The sequence below is a fragment of the Schistocerca gregaria genome, chromosome X (assembly GCF_023897955.1).
Source record: "Schistocerca gregaria isolate iqSchGreg1 chromosome X, iqSchGreg1.2, whole genome shotgun sequence".
In the NCBI taxonomy this organism is placed as follows: Eukaryota; Metazoa; Arthropoda; class Insecta; order Orthoptera; family Acrididae; genus Schistocerca; species Schistocerca gregaria.
Window position 1 is genome coordinate 640,381,889 of NC_064931.1, and position 24,621 is coordinate 640,406,509.

A 24,621-nucleotide genomic window follows, 5' to 3' on the forward strand; every position below is an offset into this window, starting at 1 on the left:
GAGAAGTAGTAGGTTAAGATCGTGATAAGACTGATTGACGCAAGAAAGAAGGAATTAAATTAAAGGAAATCGACAAACAAATGTACTCCACAAGCCATTACTGCTAATCCCGTTTCCTATTCCGCTCGCAAACGGAGTGAGCGAAAAACGACTATCTATATGCTTCCGCAAAGGCTTTAATTTCTCTGGCCGCGTGGGGTCTCAGGCTTCTTGTCCGTGCGGCTCCCTCCCGTCGGAGGTTCGAGTCCTCCCTCGGGCATGGGTGTGTCTGTCGTCCTTAGCGTAAGTTAGTTTAAGTTAGATTAAGTAGTGTGTAAGCTTAGGGACCGATGACCTCAGCAGTTTGGTCCCATAAGATCTTATCACAACTTTCCAGAATTTCTAATTTCGCTTATCTTGTCTTCGTAGTCCTTACATGAGGTGTATGTTGTTGACAGTAAGATGGTTTAGTAGTCTGTCGCAAATGGCGGTTCTCTAAATGTCCTCAGCAGTTTTAGTTGCATAAGGGTCAATAGCCATGATAAACTTCTTGAAAGAAGTTTGGTTCTTGCCTTGGCTGTTTTTATGTCCATTTAATTTTTATTTTGCATTCAACGAAGTTTTGGCTGTGCACCCAGTTGCAAGCAACTGCTTACATATCAAAAGAACGAAACAGAATGTTTGACCTCTTAATCATGAGAGGTCGCTGCACGCAGTTCAGTGTTCCCTCACACTAGTAAGTGCGCCGGCCGCCGTAGTCGAGCTGTTCTAGGCGCTTCAGTCCGGAACCGCGCTGCTGCTACGGTCGCAGGTTCGAATCCTGCCTCGGGCATGGATGTGTGTGATGTCCTCAGGTTAGTTAGGGTTAAGCAGTTCTAAGTCTAGGGGACTGATGACCTCAAATGTTAAGTCCCATAGTGCTTAGAGCCTAGTAAATGGCTTGTTGTGTGCTACTGTTTGTAAGGCAGCCCGTTCGACACACCTTAAGTGGGGTTTGCCTACTTTCAGGCGCTATAGTAGTCGCAAGGCTGGACTGGTGTCGAAGTTTCCAACAGGTACATTTGTAATGTGCTCAGCAAAGCATCGGTAGCACCAAGGGCGTTGGCAAATTAGGGATGGGGGGTGGGGGAAGGGAATCTTTAGAGGGACCCATTGTCGTTTTATTCATTCACATGTTAACATTACACTACCCCGTGATCACGCCACAGGGGTGGCGCAAAACAGGAGCGCTAAGAAAGCACAAGCACCCTTTGCTGTGTCTAATCACGTGTTCAAATTGCGTCGGATGGTTTTGAACGGTCCCTACTGGTTCCAACTTGTACACGAGAGCAAAAATGTGGTCGTGCTGCACTCCAAAAGGGTGCTATCATGTTCAATGGGGATGCAGTCCGCCAAACGCTTGAGGATGTCAGCAGTGTCGAAGCTCGTCAAGAGAGTCTACCTGTTGCTCGTCGCACTGCGAAATGTCGTTTTCGACCGCGAAATATGTGGAAATCTACGCCCCTGGGAAATGGTTGGTTTCACTCACGTCCTCTACTCCGCTCCCTAGGCCTTTTCGTGTAGATTGTGAGAGGTGGCGTGTTCGAAATGTTTGCTTGGCCACCCTTAAGAAAACAGCGTGATTTCAACGCTGGGGGTCGCAGTTCTGATCTCTATCCCAGAGGTGAGAAAAGAAGGGGTGAAACGTGGGTAGGAGGGGCTGTGACGACCCTTCCATAGTGTGACACGTCCTGAGTGACGTTGGGCAGAATTGTGGTGAAATGTGTTGCCAATATGACATCATTAAGCCACATTACAGCTCGCAGAAACTTCTAAGCTGTGGCCTTTTTTTCGCATGTGTCGACGCCTTGCTGTCTGAAGCATCGCCGAGTTCGAGAGTGACGGTTAGGGCGCTACGTTTTTCCGCCATTGCAGAGGAAGGTTGTCGGCACCTTTTCGCCAAATTTGAAACTTATGCGTCGCAATCAGAGACAATTACAGTTTTTCTAAAAAGCGATCCTTTAACTTTTTTACACAGTGTAGATGAGCTACACTTTCCTAAAATGCTCCCAATAAACAGAAGCCAACCATTCGCCTTCCCTACAACCAATGTTACCTGCTCGTTCCAAATGGCTCAAATGGCTCTGAACACTATGGGACTTAACATCTGAGGTCATCAGTCCCCTAGAACTCAGAACTACTTAAACCTAACTAACCTAAGGACATCACACACATCTATGCCCGAGGTAGGATTCCAACCTGCGACCGTAGCGGTCGCGCGGTTCCAGACTGCAGCGCCTAGAACCGCTCTGCCACCTCGGCCGGCCTGCTCGTTGCATTTCTTGTCGCTTTGCAACGTTACATCTATATATTTAACTTACGTGACTGTGTCAAACAGCACACCACTAATTGTGAATTCGAATATTATATGATTATTTTTCCTACACACTTGCATTAATTTACATTTTTCCACATTTAAAGCGTTCATCACGTCAAACAGAAATTATATCCAACGTTTTTCCACATTTAAAGCGTTCATCACACCAAACAGAAATTATGTCCAAGTCATCCCGTATACTCGTACTTATACAATCACTCAAAGACGACCTTGTCCGCCACATTTACAGCGTCATCAGCAAACAGTCGCAGACTATACTGAAAAATAACAGTAAAAGCAGGCAGCGTGGGAGGATGGCCAACTGTGATTGGTTGGGCCATCTTAAGAAGTGCTTAACTAGCCGAACATGCCACCTGTCCATGGTTCCCGCTGGTTTTCATCAGAGACTTTGTGGCACTTACTTCTAGCGAAGACTCGGTAGGATTCACGTCTCATATGTGCTTGGTAGACTGCAAAAAATATATTTAGGTAGACTACTATGTCGTGTTTTCTGCACACGAAGCTGAAAACGCACTTACATTTCTGTTACAATTGGTAGATGTCTATACATAGACTTACTAGGAGGCATATGTGTTGTACCAGCAATGCGTTAGTTGTGCTGAAGTTTGAAATGCTATGCTGATGGTTTTCTAAAAGCATTAGTAATATTGCCATTATAAACCTATATGCACGTAATCACGTATTTTATTGGAGTGATCACGGTCCTTGCGACCCGACCATGTATGGATAATAACGTGGTAGACGTATTTTCAGCCAGCTTCCTCTGTAGCGTACTGGCCCCTAACTATAAGCATATGTACTAAGGAAACAGGTTCTTCTCACCGATGCCACGTACGTTTATAAGTTACGTGTACGAATAGAATGCCATGGACGTCGCAGTAGGTTGGAGAGTGTAGGGGACCACCATGCTAACTCCTCTCTATAAGCATTCAGCCAAGACCAAGCCCCAGGAATTGAGCTTGTGCAATGTTTAAAGTGATTACGATTATTTTTCAGGTGGCGGATGAATTCGATCCTCTGTGCTCAGAGGAAACACCACATCAGCTACACTTCGAAGAAGTCACATCAGCCGCATTCAAAATAAAATCTGGCGTCATGTATACGCCGTGCGTGGTGAGTTGAACATGTATGTGCATTGCTGTTAAGATCTATGGATAGCTATATATATCACTGTCACGCTTCACTAGCAACTCTCACTGTCCAATAACTAGTAGTGGATAATATTTTTTCTATTACACAGGAAAACATTCTCGACCATTTTCTACTGTTAAACATTTGTTAATGTGCTAGTAATACTTTGTGATCAATAATCGATGTAAAATATTGGGCTGCAGTGATCTGTTCGAAAGTAAGGACAAAAAGAATCCGCAGTCAAATGACGCCATTGTCTGAGGATGACACGGCGGTCGGTCGGTCCTGGGAGTCAGACGTGGAACACTGGCGACGAGTATGCCTGCCCTCACATTCCCTCCAACATCGCCCCAGTGCTACATCCTAAAGTTCCACAAGCCTGGATACAGCGCGATTCGACCAGTCGGTGGGACTCACAGGAAGGCCCCGCTCAAACACTGTGAGCTGCTGATAACGCTGTCACTAGTACGCGGCGTCTCCGTGAACTTCAGTGATCACTCACCACCTGACACTGTTCGCGCTCCTTATACAGGGTGCGTCAGCTGCCCCTACCGATATCGTTTTGTGTAACCCGCAATGTATATCTGGCCTCTGAACATTGCGCGAGGTTTTCATATTCTCTGGCTCGCTACGCGCAAACTATTAGTTCCACAGAAATAAATGAACGGGACCATTTTATAAGAAATTTAATATACACTCCTGGAAATTGAAATAAGAACACCGTGAATTCATTGTGCCAGGAAGGGGAAACTTTATTGACACATTCCTGGGGTCAGATACATCACATGATCACACTGACAGAACCACAGGCACATAGACACAGGCAACAGAGCATGCACAATGTCGGCACTAGTACAGTGTATATCCACCTTTCGCAGCAATGCAGGCTGCTATTCTCCCATGGAGACGATCGTATAGATGCTGGATGTAGTCCTGTGGAACGGCTTGCCATGCCATTTCCACCTGGCTCCACAGTTGGACCAGCGTTCGTGCTGGACGTGCAGACCGCGTGAGACGACGTTTCATCCAGTCCCAAACATGCTCAATGGGGGACAGATCCGGAGATCTTGCTGGCCAGGGTAGTTGACTTACACCTTCTAGAGCACATTGGGTGGCACGGGATACATGCGGACGTGCATTGTCCTGTTGGAACAGCAAGTTCCCTTGCCGGTCTAGGAATGGTAGAACGATGGGTTCGATGACGGTTTGGATGTACCGTGCACTATTCAGTGTCCCCTCGACGATCACCAGAGGTGTACGGCCAGTGTAGGAGATCGCTCCCCAAACCATGATGCCGGATGCTGGCCCTGTGTGCCTCGGTCGTATGCAGTCCAGATTGTGGAGCTCACCTGCACGGCGCCAAACACGCATACGACCATCATTGGCACCAAGGCACAAGCGACTCTCATCGCTGAAGACGACACGTCTCCATTCGTCCCTCCATTCACGCCTGTCGCGACACCACTGGAGGCGGGCTGCACGATGTTGGGGCGTGAGCGGAAGACGACCTAACGGTGTGCGGGACCGTAGCCCAGCTTCATGGAGACGGTTGCGAATGGTCCTCGCCGATACCCCAGGAGCAACAGTGTCCCTAATTTGCTGGGAAGTGGCGGTGCGGTCCCCTACGGCACTGCGTAGGATCCTACGGTCTTGGCGTGCATCCGTGCGTCGCTGCAGTCCGGTCCCAGGTCGACGGGCACGTGCACCTTCCGCCGACCACTGGTGACAACATCGATGTACTGTGGAGACCTCACGCCCCACGTGTTGAGCAATTCGGCGGTACGTCCACCCGGCCTCCCGCATGCCCACTATACGCCCTCGCTCAAAGTTCGTCAACTGCACATACGGTTCACGTCCACGCTGTCGTGGCATGCTACCAGTGTTAAAGACTGCGATGGAGCTCCGTATGCCACGGCAAACTGGCTGACACTGACGGCGGCGGTGCACAAATGCTGCGCAGCTAGTGCCATTCGACGGCCAACACCGCGGTTCCTGGTGTGTCCGCGGTGCCGTGCGTGTGATCATTGCTTGTACAGCCCTCTCGCAGTGTCCGGAGCAAGTATGGTGGGTCTGACACACCGGTGTCAATGTGTTCTTTTTTCCATTTCCAGGAGTGTAGTTAACTTTTATACTGGGATACATTTTCGTTGGAGGCCACGATTTTCGAGTTATTCAAGGAAAATGTACAAAAATAACCTTCAAACGCACCTTCGCCCCCACACTTATCACTCACCATTAAGGATTTATAGTATGTTGTTCGTGACACTCCCTCCAACCACTGCAAAAAACTTTCCCAGTTCCTGAACTATTCCCGATGTTAGACCTTTTTTGGTATCTATTGATTGGGATATATCGCCTCCAGCATAGTCGGCTATTTCGTTAACATTATTAATTTAAACATACTCGCGAGGATAATAAAAACGCTTTTTGTAAACGTTGCGCCAAAACTAATTACGTTGACAGTTCGACCCAAACTTAAGCCTTACAACCACAGTACTTTCGTAATCAGAAGGCCTGACGAATACATCGATGTAATTATTTACTTTATGCTGTTATAGTTCATAAAATTTTAAGGTAAAGTTTACGCAAATGTCAATTTTACAATATGTAAGTGCTCAACTAAGCCGTTGGCTTAATGAGGCCAGTTAATGACGTCAAAAATGGTAGAATGTGGGAAATAATTCTTGTAGTCGCAATTTTTTTCACATTGTTTGAAGGGAGTACCATGAACAACGTACTAGAAATCTTGACCAGTGGGGACTGAGTGTGGGAGTGGGGGGTGGGTTTGAAGGTCACTTTTATACTTTTTTCTTGAATAACTCGAAAATTAAAACCTCTAGCCAAAAAGTGTCGCAGTACAAAATTTAACTACATTAAATTTCCTACAAAAATATCCTGTTCATTTTTTCTGTAGATCTAGTAGTTTGCACGTAGCGAGCGAGACAATATGAAAATCTCGCTCTTAGTTTTGAAGGCTAGATAAAACATTACGGGCTGCATAAAACGACATCGATAGGGACAGCTTAATCACCCTGTATATCCTATCAGGCCTGGTAACAACATTAAACACGAACAAAGCTAATGCATTTTCTTGGCCGTTCTACTTGTTATGGAGAACTGAATTGCTTATCAACGACACACAGATCGATGGTGTGTGCGTGTATGAAGTTAGTGACATCCGATCATATCTTCCGGGTGTTTCACTTTTTATGTCAGAATGTAGAATAGTTCACTCATGTTTTTCTCCATCTTTATCTAAAATCAGCCATCAACCATTGCTTCGTCACTAAATACTTCTCTGTGGATGGGATGATATGCCAAAATCAGGAAACACTGTGAAATATGTTCGAAAGGAAGCTTAGAGCTGAACGTTGAGGTAATGAGAGACAGAGATGTAGATCAGGAAGGAAGAATAAGACGTAGCATTTCGTCAATTTCGACGTCAATAGGGACGGAGACAAAGTGTAAGGGAGGAAATAAGCTGCGCCTTTACAGGTGTCGGTTGAAGTGATTTAGGAAACAACAGGTAACGTGTATCAGATCTGATACCTGTTCCTCTCGAGTACAAATTCAGTGTTTCAACCACAGCGCCAGTTTGCTTGGTGAATGCAGATCGTTTATTGTTGATAGCTGGGGCACGATGAGGAATGTTGCTTCTGATTTTGATAGTCTTTTTTCCCGTTAATCTGTTGCTTACAAGAATGCGTGTCTGTACTAATTAAGATATCTCAGCGCAAGTCTCCTAGGATGACCGAGAATTTTAAACATGTTTTACTTGATGTGCGAGAACGTCCATTACTTGATGGCAGTCGTGCTGATCGGTGAACCTGCCCATCCGTCGTTTATCTGGCGCACGGACTCAAACCGGATCTGTCTCACCTTCCTGCACCGCAACCTAGCACAAGCAGGTCAAATCCATGAGAACGTATCCCGACATACTAACGACCAATTTTTGTAACAAGTAGGTCCCTTTAGTTGGTTTTGAGTAGCGAAATTTGTTGTAAATGCTATACTAATTTTGCAAAACGGACTCTGAAAATGACTTCTTAAACATTAAATGTATAAAAAAACAGAACAGAGTTATATTTAATAAATTACCATTACAGAGTTCGTAAAAACGCAAGTATTTACTTGAAAAGTGGAAAAGCCGACGGGAAAGATAGCAACACCTGTACGCTAAAATATCTCTGTCCTAGGCAGGGGCTACTTCGTCAAGGATGAAGGGGAAGGAAACCTACAGTATAGTAAACAAAGAATGAATACGGATGGAAGTAGCAACTTGAAATACATGGGTTGATCGCCAAAGGCGATAACCTCTTCGGTGAGAAAGTGGTATCAAGTGTTGGTACTCAGTATCCGCCTTCGCCATTGTTTCGAAATTCCCCATAAATGTTTGAGGGGAATGTTTCGAAAAATAGCAACACATTTAGCCGTGTATTGTAGATGTAAGTAAACATTTTTGTGCCGGCCGCGGTGGTCTAGCGGTTCTAGGCGCTCAGTCCGGAACCGCGCGACTGCTACGGTCGCAGGTTCGAATCCTGCCTCGGGCATGGATGTGTGTGATGTGCTTAGGTTAATTAGGTTTAAGTAGTTCTACGTTCTAGGGGGCTGATGACCACAGATGTTAAGTCCCATAGTGCTCAGAGCTATTTGAACCATTTTTTTTAAACATTTTGTAACCCTAATAGCCTGCGACGATACACAAATACCCACAAAACTATCTCGAACCATAGTCCGTTTTTGCTTCAGAGATTTAAATACTTTTATTGAAAACTCTAATAATACCTGATTTCTGAGAAAAGGCACAATGTGTTAATGAAAATGCTGTTAAGTATGGGATAGGAGCGCTCTTTACGGACAGATTTCAAGAAACGTTCAAAGGTGTCGGATGTTGTCACGTGATAAAAAAATGGCTCTGAGCACTATGGGACTTAACTTCTGAGGTCATCAGTCCCCTAGAACTTAAAACTACTTAAACCTAAATAACCTAAGGACACCACACACATCCATGCCCGAGGCATGATTCGAACCTGCGACCATGGCGGTCGCGCAGTTCTAGACTTTAGCGCCAAGAACCGCTCGGCCACTCCAGCCAGCTGTCATGTGATAAGTAGACCACGGATTTTTAGGTCGTAAAAAAGTGTGTTTTAGGCACCTAAAATAGGCTCCTTCAGTAGTTCATTTAGGCTATATAAAACCTAAAATAGGCTCTAACAAAAATGATGCAGAAAAAATTAAAATACACAGTGTTGACAGTATGAACATCTCGTTAGTCATTAAAACAAGGAGAATGAATATTTACACAGTTACAGAACACAGCAATCTACAACATTAATGTTGAACATAGCTCCAAATATTTTTGAGTTCCTCCAAGATAAAGATCTCCGTAAAAAAGATGTGGCAATGGTTTAATTAATACATTCGTAGTTTCACAAATTCTGAGCATAGTTGGCTTCACAATAAATAACCAAAATCTTTTCTAGGTTTTCTAGTGAAAAACTGTGGCGCTTGTCAGTCAGAATCAATTTATACGCTGAAAAACAATGTTCTACATCAACAAATGTGCCAGGGGCGTACTTCATTTTCGGCACATGTTGGACAGGAATGCTGCAGTCAGGAGTGCTGTGTTTTCCACTAAGTATGTCGGCAGCTGCACACAACTCCTTCAGGCTAGTGTTCTTCTGCAAAACCGTTTGCATTTTTGCCCGTACTTTTTCCCCTACTTCACCTGGCGCTTCATTAATTTTCATTTTGACTTCTTCAAGCAAAGAAATATTGTCGTAGATTGGTCTCCCTGAGCCTTCTAATTGTGAAATTATTCTTGCCATAAATGTTTAGTGGGCCCTAATGTAAGATAAGTCCCATTTTAAAGAAGAATCTTTGAGTAACTCCATTGCTGCAGTTACGGAGGCAGCATCCTCCGGTATATTTCCAACCACCTTCTGGACAGCTGAGAGATGTGTACTATAGTATTCTGGTCCTATCAGCCACGTGCCCCAGCGGGTGACAACAAGCTCTGGCGGCAATGGGACATCTGAAAGCTGTTCTTTGAATGCCTGTATTCTTGATGATGCCTTAACAAAAATTTTCTTCACCATAGACACTACTTCATTTACTTTAGGAAATTGTAGCCTTACTTGCTCTGCTGTGCGGTTGATCCCATGCACTACACAAGTTACGTGCAACATCAATGGGTAGAATACTTTTAATGATTGTAACGCTGCTATCATATATGCAGCAGCATCAGTGACGGCAAGAAGCATCTTATTCTCATCCACTCCGTTTGGGTATAGCACCTTAAGCCCATTGTTCACAATCTGTGCTATTGTTTGTTGGTTAGTTTTTGCAAGTTGTTTTGAGTAAATCAAAAGAGCCCTGGATGGAGCATCTGGATCTAGCTTGCCAATAATCAGGTTTGCAATGTAACGGCCAAGACTGTCAGTAGTTTCATCCACAGAAATCCATATACAAGATTCTCCAACATCTTCTCGTTTTCTGTGCAATGCAGCATTGTAAGCTGAATCCACATAATTCTTACGTGAAGTTGACTCTGCAAGAATAGACTGATGGCAGTACTTCTCAAGAAAACCTCTGAAAATAGGGTTTTCTAGTTTCCGAAAGGGGATGTTTGCTGCAACAAGTGCATGACACAAATCACTACAGAACTACTTTTTTTTCGGAGGATTCACCAGATATAATTCTTACGTGAAGTTGACTCTGCAGGAATAGACTGATGGCAGTACTTCTCAAGAAAACCTCTGAAAATAGGGTTTTCTAGTTTCCGAAAGGGGATGTTTGCTGCCACAAGTGCATGACACAAATCACTGCAGAACTACTTTTTTTCGGAGGATTCACCAGATTTGTTGGTTAAAAGAGTTTGCTTCAATTTTGACTTTCGTTCAACATTAGCTGTATGTGCGATTCCATCTGCATGCTGAGTTAAGTGAGATTTCTTAACACTCTAAACCTAATACGAGAGAAAATGGAAATTCAGTTTAAAATCACATATAAAGAATATTTCGTATTACTAAGGGATAGAGTTAAAAAAGAATCCTAAGTGACAGGAAAATAAGAAGTCTAAGAAAAACATCAACTAACCTCCTTGTTGCATGCTTGGCAGGAAATAATTTTCCCATCTGTTGTATAATGCGGAAAATCTTGCAGCCACTGCCTTATATGAGTAGACTTTGAACTAGCTGTTTTCGGCATGGCGTAGTATTCTCACACAGAAACTAGAATTTATTTTGCATTTAGAACGTCAGTAACACTTAACATGTCGGTCGCTACACAATGTACTGCTTTGTTTTCGCTGGGAAAAAGTGAACGATGACCTGTTCTTTTTTTTTTTCCTTTTACTGCGGTGCATGGGAGCGGTATGGGAAGTACTGTACTCGTTGCTGGACATATGGCACCTGACAGAAATTCACGTATAATACCTTTCGCGAAATTGAGTAGTTTGATAGGACTGCCTGTAGACAGCAGCGAGAAAATGCGCGAAGGGCAGTAATTTAGCTATAGAGGGCGTCTACTATTAACATTGTGATTTTTTAATCCGTGCTCAGCTTAAGGCCTATGAAACCGTTTCTTTGCGAAAATAAACAGCTGGCCAGAATCCTACGAACGAAATAATTTCAAATATAACATTTAGTACTCCCACGTTCGATTCTAATGTGTAACTCAAATCTTTGACCGGTTCCCATTCGCTCACCGAAGTTAAGCACTGTCGCTCTCGGCGCGTACTTGTATGGATGACTATTCAACCGTGCCGAGTGCTGTTGGTGTAGTAAGGCAAGCAAAGGAATTGTAAACAGTCTCTAACGACCTTAGCCTTCGACGAGACGTAAGGCCCTAAGTTTACTTCCTTTTCCTAATCTTTGAAAACACAAGAACTCTGTGCCAGATTAACGAAATAGGTACTTTTTAGGATTTTGATGGTGAAATAGGCAAAATTAGGCGTCAACGTCGAAATACGCAATTTTAGGTCCTATAGAACTAACGGTATTCAGTTTAGTTAGTCATAAAACGCATAAGTACCAACTTATATCCAAATTGGAGCTTAGGAAAAAAAAATAGGTTTTAACCTAAAGATCCGTGATCTATTTTTTACATATGAATAATAAAACACCTGTAAGGAGTATTTGGTATTAACAGGGATAGCGATATAAAAAAATAAAAAAAAGAACGAAAATACGAAGCATGAGCGCATACCAACTGGCCACCTTGCTGCACGCTGGACAGAAAATATTTTTTTCCATCTGTCGTATAGTGTGGAAAAACTTGGAGCCACTGTCTTATACGATGAAATAGGCACTTTTTAGGATATTAAAGCCGAAATAGGCAAAAATAGGCACTAACGTCGAAATAGCCTTTGTTGTGTCCTGTAGAATTAAGGCTATTAAATGTAAACAGTCATGAAAAACATAAGTACAAATTTTTATGAAATAGGAACTCAGGAACAAAATAAGTTTTTACCTAAAATCCGCGGTCTAGTGATAAGTATGAGTGTGTAGCTCCGACATGATTTGCGGAAGGCACAATGTCTATTAGGTGTTAGGAAGATTTCGATGCACAGTTTGACTGAAGATTCCACGATCAATTTAATGATCAGGTAAAACATCAATGGAATTGTCCTTCTGAAATAGTAAGAAAATGTCAGTTTAATAGACTTTTGTTGATATCTATATGTAGGTGCTAACTAGAGTTGCTGCTGCTGTTATAACGCATACGATAGTCTTCGTAAGTGATTGTGTACAGTGATAATGTCTGTCGATACTTAGAACAGATGCATTAAAATGAAAGTAAGTACTGAAAAGAAGTTCAAAAAATAAGTAATTGTCTACTCTGTTGTACTTTTCATTGTTCATGATATTGCAGTACACATGCCAGAAAGTGATGAGACTTTGAGCAATTCTCCATCAAGTGTCAGAACCTGCCAGAAAGATGGTATCTTTCTGAAAAAAAGTTACACTGTTTAGTAATAATCCACAGAAGGCGGTGAGATACTTATACCAAAACTCACAGCTAACACCCCGTAAGAAAAAGTTAAAAAGCTCTCAAAGTAGTCCTATCTCTTTTACTGCCACGAAAGACGTCTGGGGGATATCACAGAGATTTTCTGCATGTCACAATGAAATCCTGGCGACATGATACACATCAGTCACAGCAGCTGTGAACTTTCCAGGTATGCTTCATGCAGCGACTTTGGTCTTCCTGCCTTCTAGTTCAAGGAGCGATGGTCATATGATTTATTCCCGCGTGCATATTGAAGCACTGGATGCAGTTCTGCCATCTGCATGTCAAATGGAGAAGGGAAGCGATCTGATCTCATCACTGCGAAAGCATAAAACACAGTTCAGGAATCGGAAACTGAGAAAGCCGACCTCTCTGCCTAGCATATGTTTTGAAAATAATAATTCATTATTTAGCAGAGTCTTGATAAACTGAGTGCTGTTATGTGGATAGTCTTACAAATCGATACATTCAAGATCTACATAAGCCTCATCAAGCCTTATGAGCATTACGACTTTCAACACGCTTTCCCATAATCGTGTGAAAAATTCAGTGGTCAGACTATTACCTCTGAAATAGAAGGGTCAATGATTAGGCGAAGACTTCAAGAATTAAGTTAATATTTTTTACGGATATAATCAAGGGTTGAGTAATTTTAATTCCTGAGTCAATCAGCTGACTTCATCTTCTTCTTCTTCTGATGCTTCGCTTCAAAAACGTTACCTTTCTGTTTGGCATGCTTTCGTTTAAACAATTATAGTTCATTACTTTCTTTTCGATGTGAATCTGCTTTCTGCACAGAGTAAGTGCGAAACAGTTAGTTACTCCCATCCAAACAGATTTTGGCGTATAAGTACAACATTAAAAATTCTTTGAGGCTTACACAGTTTGTCAGGGACAAATACGTTCATTTGGAAGTCCGTTTCGAGGAGCTCACTAAGAGAATAATTCACCACTGGAAAAATATGCAACACCCTCAGGGACTGTTTAGTGACACCAGGGTACATGGTCATCGGCAATCTGATGGCGCCCAGGAAGCCTGTCTGTGCACCCTCGGTTTTGACTGTGCAGGCAGTGACTGTGCTGAGTTTATAGGTGAGCAGTGTTTGCAACATTCATTCTAGGATACAACCATGCCCCAACGATGAGTACGTATTCTTGCTGAAAAGAATCAGCCATTCAACGGGGTCGCACTCTGACCATGGGGGAAGCTGGACGGATGTATAGACGAACTGCCGCACATGTTTTACACAGTGTATCGGCATCGGTGATTTGCCGCTGCTTTCAACAGTGGTCTGTGGAACATTCCCAGGCCGGCCAGGGTGGCGGAGCGGTTCTAGGCGCTACAGTCTGGAACCGCGCGACCGCTACGGTCGCAGGTTCGAATCCTGCCTCGGGCATGGATGTTTGTGATGTCCTTAGGTTAGTTAGGTTTAAGTAGTTGTAAGTTCTAGGGGACTGATGACCACCGATGTTAAGTCCCATAGTGCTCAGAGCCATTTCAAACATTCCCACATGTGTAGACCAGGCTCTGGACTTCCGTGTAGTACAGAAGCACGTCCAAATCAACGCATTGTGCTAGTAGCAGCGCCCGACCGAACATCATCCAGGGACGAAATCAGAGCACCTGTTGCGTCATCAGGTACCATTGGGAACCACCTGCGTGCAAAGTGATTAAGGTCCCCGTGTGCCTCTGGCCAGGCTACCAGGCTACTACTGACACCACGACACCGACAAACGTGGGAGTGTGAAAAAGCTGGCTGGAGAGTGGAACGCCGATCTGTTGTCGTCAGTGATGGGAGTACGTTCTGCCTGTATGCGAGTGACGTGTATGGCGTAGATGTGGTGAGCTGCCTGTTCCAGAGCGCATTCGTCCACGTCACGCCGGTTCCACCGCTGGCTTCATGGTGTGGGGGGCCATTAGTTAAAACTTGCAGTCACATTTGGTGTTTCTGCAGGGTAAAGTAACCAGCGTCCGCTACACTGCACAGGCTTTTATTCCGGTGCTACTCTTATGTCTTCGACAGCAAGATGATGTGTATTTTCAGCAGGACAGAGCACTTTCACATACGGCTGCTGCGACATTCTCTTCGCGGTGTGAAACAACTGCCCTGCCAGTAAGATAACGAGATCTCTCGCCAACTGAACACGTAAGAGACGTGATGCAGTGGGCACTTAATCGTTACCCTGGGCCTGAAAGACCCATTACCGGATTGCAACAAAAAGCGCAAGATGCTTGGGACAGTCTATCGCAAGATGCCATTCGGCACCTTTATGGTCGTTTGCGTGCGAGAATGTGCACATGCGTCGCCGCTAGAGGGTGGTACAATGTATAACGATGCGACTCTTTGACCGCCGATTACTGTGACGTGTGTTTCCTTTAGTCTGAGTTTTTTTATCATATACTCCTGCTTTTCACCTCACTTGTCAGTAAAATGACCTGGTCCTTGAGCGTGTTGCATTTATTTTTTTGGCGGTGTATATTGAGCCGTTTTCGTGTAAGGTAAAGCCTTCTCCACACTTCTCTTGGGCCGTTTATTTGGCATGTACATGTAAACACGCAGAGATGTCCGTACCCATTCCACATTAGTACCGCAGTTCGCGACTGGCAGGAAAGCTGGTAAACAGCCACATTTCGCCGTCGCAAGTCTCACACGTCACTCACAGGAGACAAACAATCGTTCAGTGCCTTGCTCGACCTGTTAGCGTTGACGCTATAACCGTTAAACGTAACGACCTATTTTTAGAGTCTGTTTACCACAGAGGTATTTTCAGATGAATTGACGTGGTGTGATTTGCAGAATCGTACCTCCGTCGTTACCAACCGGAACTAGGCTATGTATTGCAAATATTACCTTTCTTTAAAGTGAGGTTAGCCGCGCGGGATTAGCCGAGCGGTCTTAGGCGCTGCACTCATGGACTGTGCGGCTGGTCCCGGCAGAGGTTCGAATCCTCCCTCGGGCATGGGTGTGTGTGTTTGTCCTTAGGATAATTTAGTTTAAGTAGTGTGTAAGCTTTGGGACTGATGACTTTAGCAGTTAAGTCCCATAAGATTTCACACACATTTGAACATTTTTAAAGTGAGGTTATCTACCCTCTTTTCACGTCGACAGGCTACACAGCTCTTTATATATCACATACTGTGTACTGCCAGTACCAGCTAATGTGTTGATATTTCAGTAGATTTAGCTAAATGACATGGAACGATACTTGGAGCTGCTACTGTCTCCTTACCTAGTCATGCGTGGGCATAAAAATGAGAAAAGCATCGGTATGAATTCGATTTACTCCCAGTAACGCTGACTGACCCGAGTCGGAAAAAAGGATTTCCATTAATTAATTAATTACAATACCATTCATTTAAATTAGCAGTAAGAAAGCGAAAATAGCGGATGCCCTGAAATTCTATATTTTCATACTTCCACTGAAGACGATGGTAGCTCTTACCGATTGTTAGACGAAAGATGGATGTATACTGCTAAAGTGATACATCAGAACAGACATTCGCAGTCCTTTTTTTGTATATTTCAATCTCATTCCTGAGAAAGATGTACAGCGAAGCACAGTTTACTTTATCACAGGCTTTGGCATGTTTCAACATCGGAGCATTACATGAAATCTGACAGAGTTGGGAAGTGACTTGAAGAAACCATTCATACCACCCGATGGGGTTTGCAGACACTTCTGAGAACTGAAATTGGAATGACCACATCAGCTTTTGAAACCGTCACGAATAAATCTTTTACTCGGCAGCATAGTATACTTGCTGTTAGATTAAAGCTAATTTAATTAATCAGTGTTAACATCAATTAATTGATTTATTTGTGATAAAGCTTTCCAATACATTAAACCTATTAATAAGTTTAATCTTCTGGGAACTTCCATTACAGAATTAATTCCGCTGTAGGCAGAATGATTTATTCTGCAAACATTGTATGAACTATTACTACGGCATTTTCCATGGCAACCGTTCTGCTTGTACTGCTAGCCCAAAAAGGTATTTGGGACTGCACCTCTGCACGCTATGAAAAGTACGAGAGGCACTAAAAATTTATAACTTCGAGGAAGGTCGTGAAGGATGTCGGGATTACTTAGCTGGTACGAGAATTTCCCACGAAAAGTGAAGGTCTGGGCTCAGTTCCCGATTCGGAATATAATTTTAATCTGTCAGAAACTTTTAAGATTTTAATCACTTCCTCTTAATGAAGAGAAATGTTATTTATTTCTGCGCCATTTTGCTAGGTTTTAGGCATGGTTTGTGTATTTAACCTACAGTTACATTTATCTTAAACCGGTTTCTGTTTATTATAACTGGGTGCTAGAAGCAATTGCTACGACACTGGGCCCAGATTCCGGAGGAGCAGGATTCAAATCATCGTCTAGCAATCTAGTTTTAGTTTCCTTAAATGATTTAGGACTGAGATGGACCGCTCAACAAGATCACAGTTCGTTTTGTCTTAAGCCTTTCTCATACTGAGCTAATAAATTATTTTAACTCTACCTTCCTGACTTTTCTTTCACAGAAGCCGTCTATTTCCCAATGGAACAAGAAAGAAGTATATACATAGTTTAGTTAAGAACCGTAAGATAACGATATAAAGGCGAAAGATTGGCAACAGGAATACCACCTACACTTGCTGCCATCCTGTCGCTTGTGTATGACACTAGAGCATCTCAACCCAGCAAGTAATTATTAGTTTGGTGATAAAGAAAGCGTATTACAACCACAGGTGAAATCTATCAGAAAGAAGAGATTGTGATATGGAAATGGGTTCTTCTCTGTTAATTCGCTCATTATTTCTACCACATTCTCGCGCACCGAGTGAATTGGAACAGAGAGAGAATTCTGGATTCCTAATTGGGAGAAGATAAGATTTCGCTGTAAGTCAAGATACCAGTTTTTCCAGTCCACAAATAATACCTAGTTCCTTCATGATAGAACAAAGCGAGATGATGCAGTGGTGCATTGACACTGAACTCGTATCCACAGTGTGTGTTGGTTAGTTCTCCCTTTTCCCTAGATTTTCGTGATTTTCCTGAAATCATTTTGTCACTGTCAGGCTGTTTCCTTAAAGAAGGCACAGCCAATTTTCTTCATCATCTTCACCCTCTCATAGCTTGCGCTTAGTCACTAATAACATCAAATCTTAATCTTCGATTGTTTATACACGACGAATTGTAGAATTGTCCCTCCGACAACGCTCCGGCCAGTCTTTTACTTCATTCCTGTCAAAACTGAATTGTTGCTCTGCTTGTTATGGCCGTGCCGTGCTGTCTACAGCATGTTGAACTTAAGAAGACTTGTTGAAGACTTCTGGAATGACAGCAAAGCAGTTTCGCGTAGGATTTTGTGTACGTGGATCATTTTATGTGGCTTATCAAAAATTTCGTAGATTTGCTGCTACTTCCCCATATTTGTCCCCCTTAATTAGAAAGGACAAGGGAATTACTCTGGTTACAGGTTGACTTGGATTTCTGGATAGCATTGTATATGTATGTTATGTAATAAGTTGTTGAATTTGAAGATTTAGTAAAAAGCAATCTAGTACTGTACACTAAAATATAAGGTATTTTTATTGTGATGTTATTACATAATTATAAGCTTGAATGGCTTGTTTTATGTTTTGTGGTACTATGTGGAAAGTATTAATATGATTTAATTTGTCTTCTTTTCAGAAATCTCATTTATCACAGGTCACTGGTATGGAAATTTACTTGAAGAAGGACTTCCTGCAATATACTGGCAGGTATTGTATGAGGTATAAGTCGATAACTGTTCTAACGGTAGAGCCCCTGGGAGCTGGTGTGACCACGCATGAGGTCGTGGGAAAACGTCAGTTCGCTTATAATGTCAGTATGCTTTGCTTGCACATTTTTTACTATGCACCTCAGTTATGTGTCGTACTTTGGGTCGTTACATGCGCCAACAATGAACAGCCAACGTATTTACTTGTTTTGGCACTCCTCTTGTACGTCCCCACACAGCAATCATAGGTCGTGTAATTCTCAGTTGACAGGTTTTACGTCCGCACAGACGCCAGAACGACAGGCAGGTTCGCATCTCCATCGTATAAGCATATGAAAGGTGATAAAACAGAGTCTTCATTAACTGTGCGACAGTGATGCTGGCGAAAAGCGTCAGCTGTACACATACTTGGCTCAATTTCGCGTCAGGATCTACTGGCCGTACGACGTGGCGCAGTAGCCAGCCTGGGGATACACAGAGATCATTTCTCGACCTAGGTCCTTGTAGTGCGTCGAGAAAGACTTTGTGAGACAGCGGTACACAGCGTAAATAAGAATTTCTTACTAAAATATGGCACGTACAGATTTGTGTCGGCACTAATTTGCTGTTTGTTAAATATTGGAATGTACAAGTTATGTGGCCATAATATTCATTACGTGACGAAGTACTGTTGCGAAGCGTGTAGGTGAGGAACTAATTCAAGTCTGTGAGCCGAGCCGAGATAAGTAACCAATCAGTACACAACCAGACTCAGTAACAGATGTCCATACGAAGTCCAACTACAGCGAATGTCGCCAACTGGTAGACATAGGTGGTTTATTGTGTTGTGGCACAATTTATTTGAGCATTGAGAGAACGGGTGGTAACGGTTTCTCGCTGAGCCATTGTATGGTCTGACTATTATAGGTGCAGACGAAAGTGGTGAGTGGAGGACAATGAAACAAGAAAACAGTCCTAGTAAACACTGGTCCAGAAGCCAATGGTTTCCCGGGCACGACATACACACATTCTACAACTTCGCTGTTTCCACATCGTTGACGGTTAACTGAATTCGTTGGTGTGAAATGGAAAGTGTCCTTGAAGCAACAACATTGACAGGGCCACATTTCCTAACTGTATGAGTTACTGGTCGTGTATACCTACATTTTCTGCGACACAAGCTTATTGGACTATTTGTATGATATTCCCAATTGTGAAAGGATACGTAAGTGGTACACTTCCATGTGGCTCTTCGGGAATACGTAACACCAATCTTCGACAAGTGTATCGGTTGTGGCTAGCCAATACCATGGCCTCCCAGGTCCGCCGGCTTAAACCTGTTGATTTTTTGTGTGTGGGGCAATGAACTACGGGAACGCATTGTGGATGGTTGTCATTGCATTGGGAACAAGCCTGGGATTTTTGAATGTATCCGTGCATCGATGAAAAGACGTGCTGAAGCCGGCCTTCACATAAACAGTGGTCGCGTGGAACACTTGTAATGTGTTTGTCCTCAGGTGCATATCTGCAGTCTGATTCCTCGAGGAGTCTGTTGTAACGTGTTCATGTATTCAGTAGAAACACATCGTCTCGGGAAAACCGTTCGTTCTGGACCTGCTTCTTAGGGTTATTTGCTTGTATCACCGTCCTCTACTCGTACCTCTAGTTTGTTCCTGTTCTCCAGCAGGCGAGGCACACAGCCTTGCGTATGTGGCGCTTGGTGGCGTCTTTGCCGTTGTACGCAGAGGCAATCGATTGAAGCATTGGGACACACGTGTTGTGGAAATCACTAACATCCGAGATCAATTTTTATTGACGTCGAAGCCCATACACAGGCGGCTTCTACTTTTAAAGTGGCCCGTGGACAACCCCATCACTCACATGAGGGCAACAACAGGACACTGGTAGCATAAATTGATACAAACAACGCTTTAGTGTCTTCAGTGGCAATTAGTCAAGAGCTGAGAGGTAATGTGTGAAGCCTTCGACTACTATAGTATTTGAATATTATCAAATGACATCCCAAAATTTGGTCATATGCAAAGAATCTCAGTGGCACCAAAGTTAGTGTCAAGACGCTAACAGAAATTGAAGACCGGAAAACAAAAATAGAAATGTCGAGTCCCGTTTTCAAATGATGCTTTACAAAGAAGATCCTGGATTACTGCCCCTGTTTAATTCTTGCACCACTGCAAAGATGAATAATACAGATATTAGTAAGAGTGGCTTTGAGAAACACAGAAAACTGCTAAAACTGAACAAGGCTCCAGGGCCCTATGGAATACTTATGCGATTTTATACAGAATATATGGCTACTTAGCCTTCCTTTTGACCATAATATATTGTAGAGATCTCGACCAAAATCGGTGCCCAGAAGTTGGCAGAAAGTGCAGGTCACATCTGTCCACAAGAAGGATAGCAGAAATGATCCACAATGCTGTTGTCTAAAATCATTTATATCCACACGTTGTAGACTCTTATAACATATTCTGAGCTCAAACGTAATGGGGTATCTCGAACAGAATGACCTTCTTCATGTCGACAATCACGGATTCCGAAAGCATCTGTGATGAAAATCCAGCTCGAGTTTTTCTTAGACTGGCTGGTTCGTTTCTCCACAGTTGGAGCTCAACGATGCTTCAGCTAATATCTAGCTGAATGTCAGCCGCAGTGAACGCAATGTTCACACAAATTTCTCCTCTGCGTAGCACAGAGCGTTATGCGCCATGTTCTGCACTTGACGCCAGTTCAGAGAAGAGTCCCCGAAAATTTCGCTCTTGACTTTCTCGTAGTCGAACTGTTTCGCCACCTGGGTTCTTTCGTTCTCCACGTCACAGCCGTTTTCGACCAATAGGAGTGTTCCTCTTATTTTGTGGAAACTCTCTCCGCCAATCGCAAGGGCCCTACCTTTGAACTGAGTCGAAAACTCAGCACTTTACTCCTTCCTCGTTCATTTCCGCCAATCGGACGTATTGTGCCCGCTCCAGGCACCTAAAAGTTACATGCGTACATCACATGTGTACCATTCGCTGTTCACGTGATCAGCTGTGTCACTGGTTTTGTTCGTATCCATTTGGAATTCCGAAACGCAGTTTTCTAAAGCCTCTTTCTGTCCTACTTCTGTTGGCCCATTAATTGCTCTCCAGTATGCGTCACCAGTCCAGTCGCTGACTCTCGCCAGGGTACGCCCTCTAAGAGCTTTTCGTGGTGCCTTCCATGGTGCAGTCTCTGCTTCTCCCCACACTCACTTCCACACAAAACGTTTCCTCTCGCTGCTTGTTTCACCTTCTGTTCATTGACATGCATTATATAGGAGCGGTGTGTTAATACCGTCGATTGATTGTCATCCCTTCTGCATTACATACTTATAGGCAAATCTGCCCATTACCGCTGAAGTAAATTAGGTGTCATATTCACCTTCCTGTTACAATGTGTAAAATTCTTATGTAAGGTGCGAAATTGACCTTCATTTATTCTCAAAAATGGTTCAAATGGCTCTGAGCACTATGGGACTTAACATCTGAGGTAATCAGTCCCCTAGAACTTAGAACTACTTAAACCTAACTAACCTAAGGACATCACACACATCCATGCCCGAGGCAGGATTCGAATCTGCAACCGTAGTGGTTGGGCGGTTCCAGACTGAAGCGTCTAGAACCGCTCGGCCACACCGGCCGGCTCATTTATTCTGCCACCTTACAATATCAAGTTGGCTACCACAGCTATTTCCTCACATATTCAGAATATGAATCACCGTTGCAATGTTGCCTCATGGACCTTCTGCAGTTTCATGGTAGCACACTACTTTGTCCTGACTCATTCCAGTGATTTTGGAGGTTCGTTAATAGTATCGTAACCTTACGCCTTCCTCAAATGCAACTGTCTGCATTTTTATACAACACTAATGTGGTAGCAGTATACTCAACGTCAGTGCATTAAAAGACATTGCTATCGTGCGCCCATGTCAAACTCCATGCAAACTTATTTGTATTTCCGATTTGAGACTACCAAATTACGTAATTGCTCTTCTACTTCTTCTTAACACTTCTTTTACTGTAGTGAAATTTTTGGGGTTTACACACATGAGGGCAAAGAAACTGGAATGACCTGCAGCTTTTTTTCGCAATGTAGGCAAATATACCGTATCCAAACTGTAATCTGAGGTGCAGGGTACTGGCTTATGGGTCGAACAAAGTGGCGTTGCATTTATTCATTTTGGACTCACATTTGGAAGAAGCGGAGCCCAGTTTTTCGTCCTGTCGACTTAGTTTACGACTTTTTAACTTTCTAACTCACTGCCGGCGAACGCTGCAATGGTTTCTTGAACTTACCACAGCTGGGCATTTTCCCATCCTTTCCAAGCTGGTGCTCCCCATTAATCATCCCCCCATCGATGAAGGCGCTTAAACTTCTTTTTGTTATCCATTTTCCGTAATAAAAGTGAAATTGTCAGGTGACGTTGAGATCGAGGTCTACATCCCCATCCACATACACTGGTGTGCAAAACTTAAGGACGGAAGTAACTTTCGCATTTGTGTAACTTTCAAGTAACATAGCTCAATGAGACTTGAACCATACATTCAAAGAACTGCTACAGTATAGTACATAAGGCAATAGAAAGAAATAAGAAATTAGACGAAAATAAATGACACTTTTATTGAAAGGGACTAGTTACACTGAAGTCATCTCAATTTATAATCGTCTCCTGGACATTAAAGAGGCAGAACACGGTTCTTAATACGGTGTGTGATCACCATGGACGGCAATGCATGCTCTGCTCTTTGCTGGCAGCCAGATTGGAAAGGAGTTCTTTTGAAAGGGGTTAGGATTTAAGTTGGAGGGGACGGGCAGGCCCAGTCCCTTCGCCGAATATTCAACTAAACAGACTGTTGCGGTCGCGCATTGTCATTCGTAAAAATGAAGTCAGGACAGAATGCATAGCTGAAAAGACGCGTATGGAGAAAGAGTAGGGCCATCGCAACCATGTCCGATGTCGACTGGCTCAATATTTTGCTATATCTCTTCTTGCAAAAACGGCCAAGTCGGGGACAAGTATGGCTTAGGGGATCCAATAGGAGATTACCTAGTTCATATGAAATTGCACAATGAGAAAGTTTCCTCGAAGGATCCCTCAATATATTGGAAGGGGAAAGTAATGGAATTAATGATCAGTGCGGAACGGGGTTCAACGATTATGCAGCATGTAAATGGCCTCGTAGCAAGCGCCAGCCAATCTCTACAGGAAAAGAGTGCAATCCTCCAGCCCCAGGGGAAAAGGTTCTATGCCTTTTCATATCATATAATTGCAGTAGGCTTTACATTAACACCAGGTATTTTTAAATTAATACCCACACTAGTAATCATATTCTTATTTTGATTTAAAGTTGCGAGTTACGTTTCACTTGAATTTGTTGGGAAAGCAATTCTAGGATTTCGAGCAATTACTTTTGCAGAAAAATGAACAATTCTACTACCATGTGGCAATAAATCAAATTCGGATGGTGTCATATACAAAAATGGTCGATCAACAAGAATTTCAGCTAAAGGAGTAATCATAAATACTGCATTTTCATGAGTAATTACTACTATATCTGGGTCATCAGCTCCCATGGAGACTACTAGTATAGATCATAAACGTGATTTTCCTCCGATTTGGAAAGCATGGTATGGATATCAAAATAAAGAGGATGCCTTTTTAGCTACAGTACCTGCTCACCAATTTGGGCAACCTATTAATCTAAAATACTACTATGCCTTTGTGTCAAGTACAAAAGAAGAACGTTTGCGTAACTGGGGTGGAAGTGTGTACAATCATGTATTTCGGAAATAGATGCGGATGCTCGTACTGGAAGTATCATTGTTAATTATGAATATAAGCCTACGTTAGGGTTTGTTAAAATTCCAAAACCATGTAATGTCGATATTTTCCCTGTTACATCTAATGCTCATGGGGTACCTCAACGGTACACAATCAATGGTGACAAACACTGGAATCCTGGAGAGTGTACCGTGTTCAAAGATTGTGAGGTCAGCATTCCCATGCAACATTATATTATGCCTTCCTACACCATAACACCTGGACCAACTGTCGAACAATGCTGGTCGACCCTCATACAACGAGAGGCGGGAACACACAGTGCACCCAGTAACACTGTCGATCACAATCGTTTCGGCAGTCCAGGTGTTGTGGTGTTGGGAGGCATAATCTTGCATGGACGTACTGACCTCCAAATCTTTGGACGCTGCAAACTCACCCCTCAACGTTTTTGTGACACTGCACACCTTCCCCATGTGCGTCTTTTCAGGGGTGCATTCGACCCTGATGACATTCTTACGGATGACAATGTGGGACGGCTTCGAATAGAGCACGTGGAGGAGCTCTTTGAACAAGAGGGTATTC

The 24,621-nt window shown here is 43.2% G+C and overlaps 1 protein-coding gene across 2 annotated transcripts in view; it reads left to right on the plus strand.

Moving 5' to 3' along the window:
- Window positions 1-24,621, plus strand: part of LOC126298221 (L-threonine ammonia-lyase) — a 209,988-nt gene that overhangs the window by 108,523 nt on the left and 76,844 nt on the right. For both annotated transcript variants that reach the window (XM_049989526.1, XM_049989527.1), the window contains 2 exons: window positions 3,353-3,469; window positions 18,173-18,243. In XM_049989526.1, the coding sequence (XP_049845483.1) occupies window positions 3,353-3,469; window positions 18,173-18,243 (188 nt within the window). The remainder of the gene's footprint in view (window positions 1-3,352; window positions 3,470-18,172; window positions 18,244-24,621) is intronic.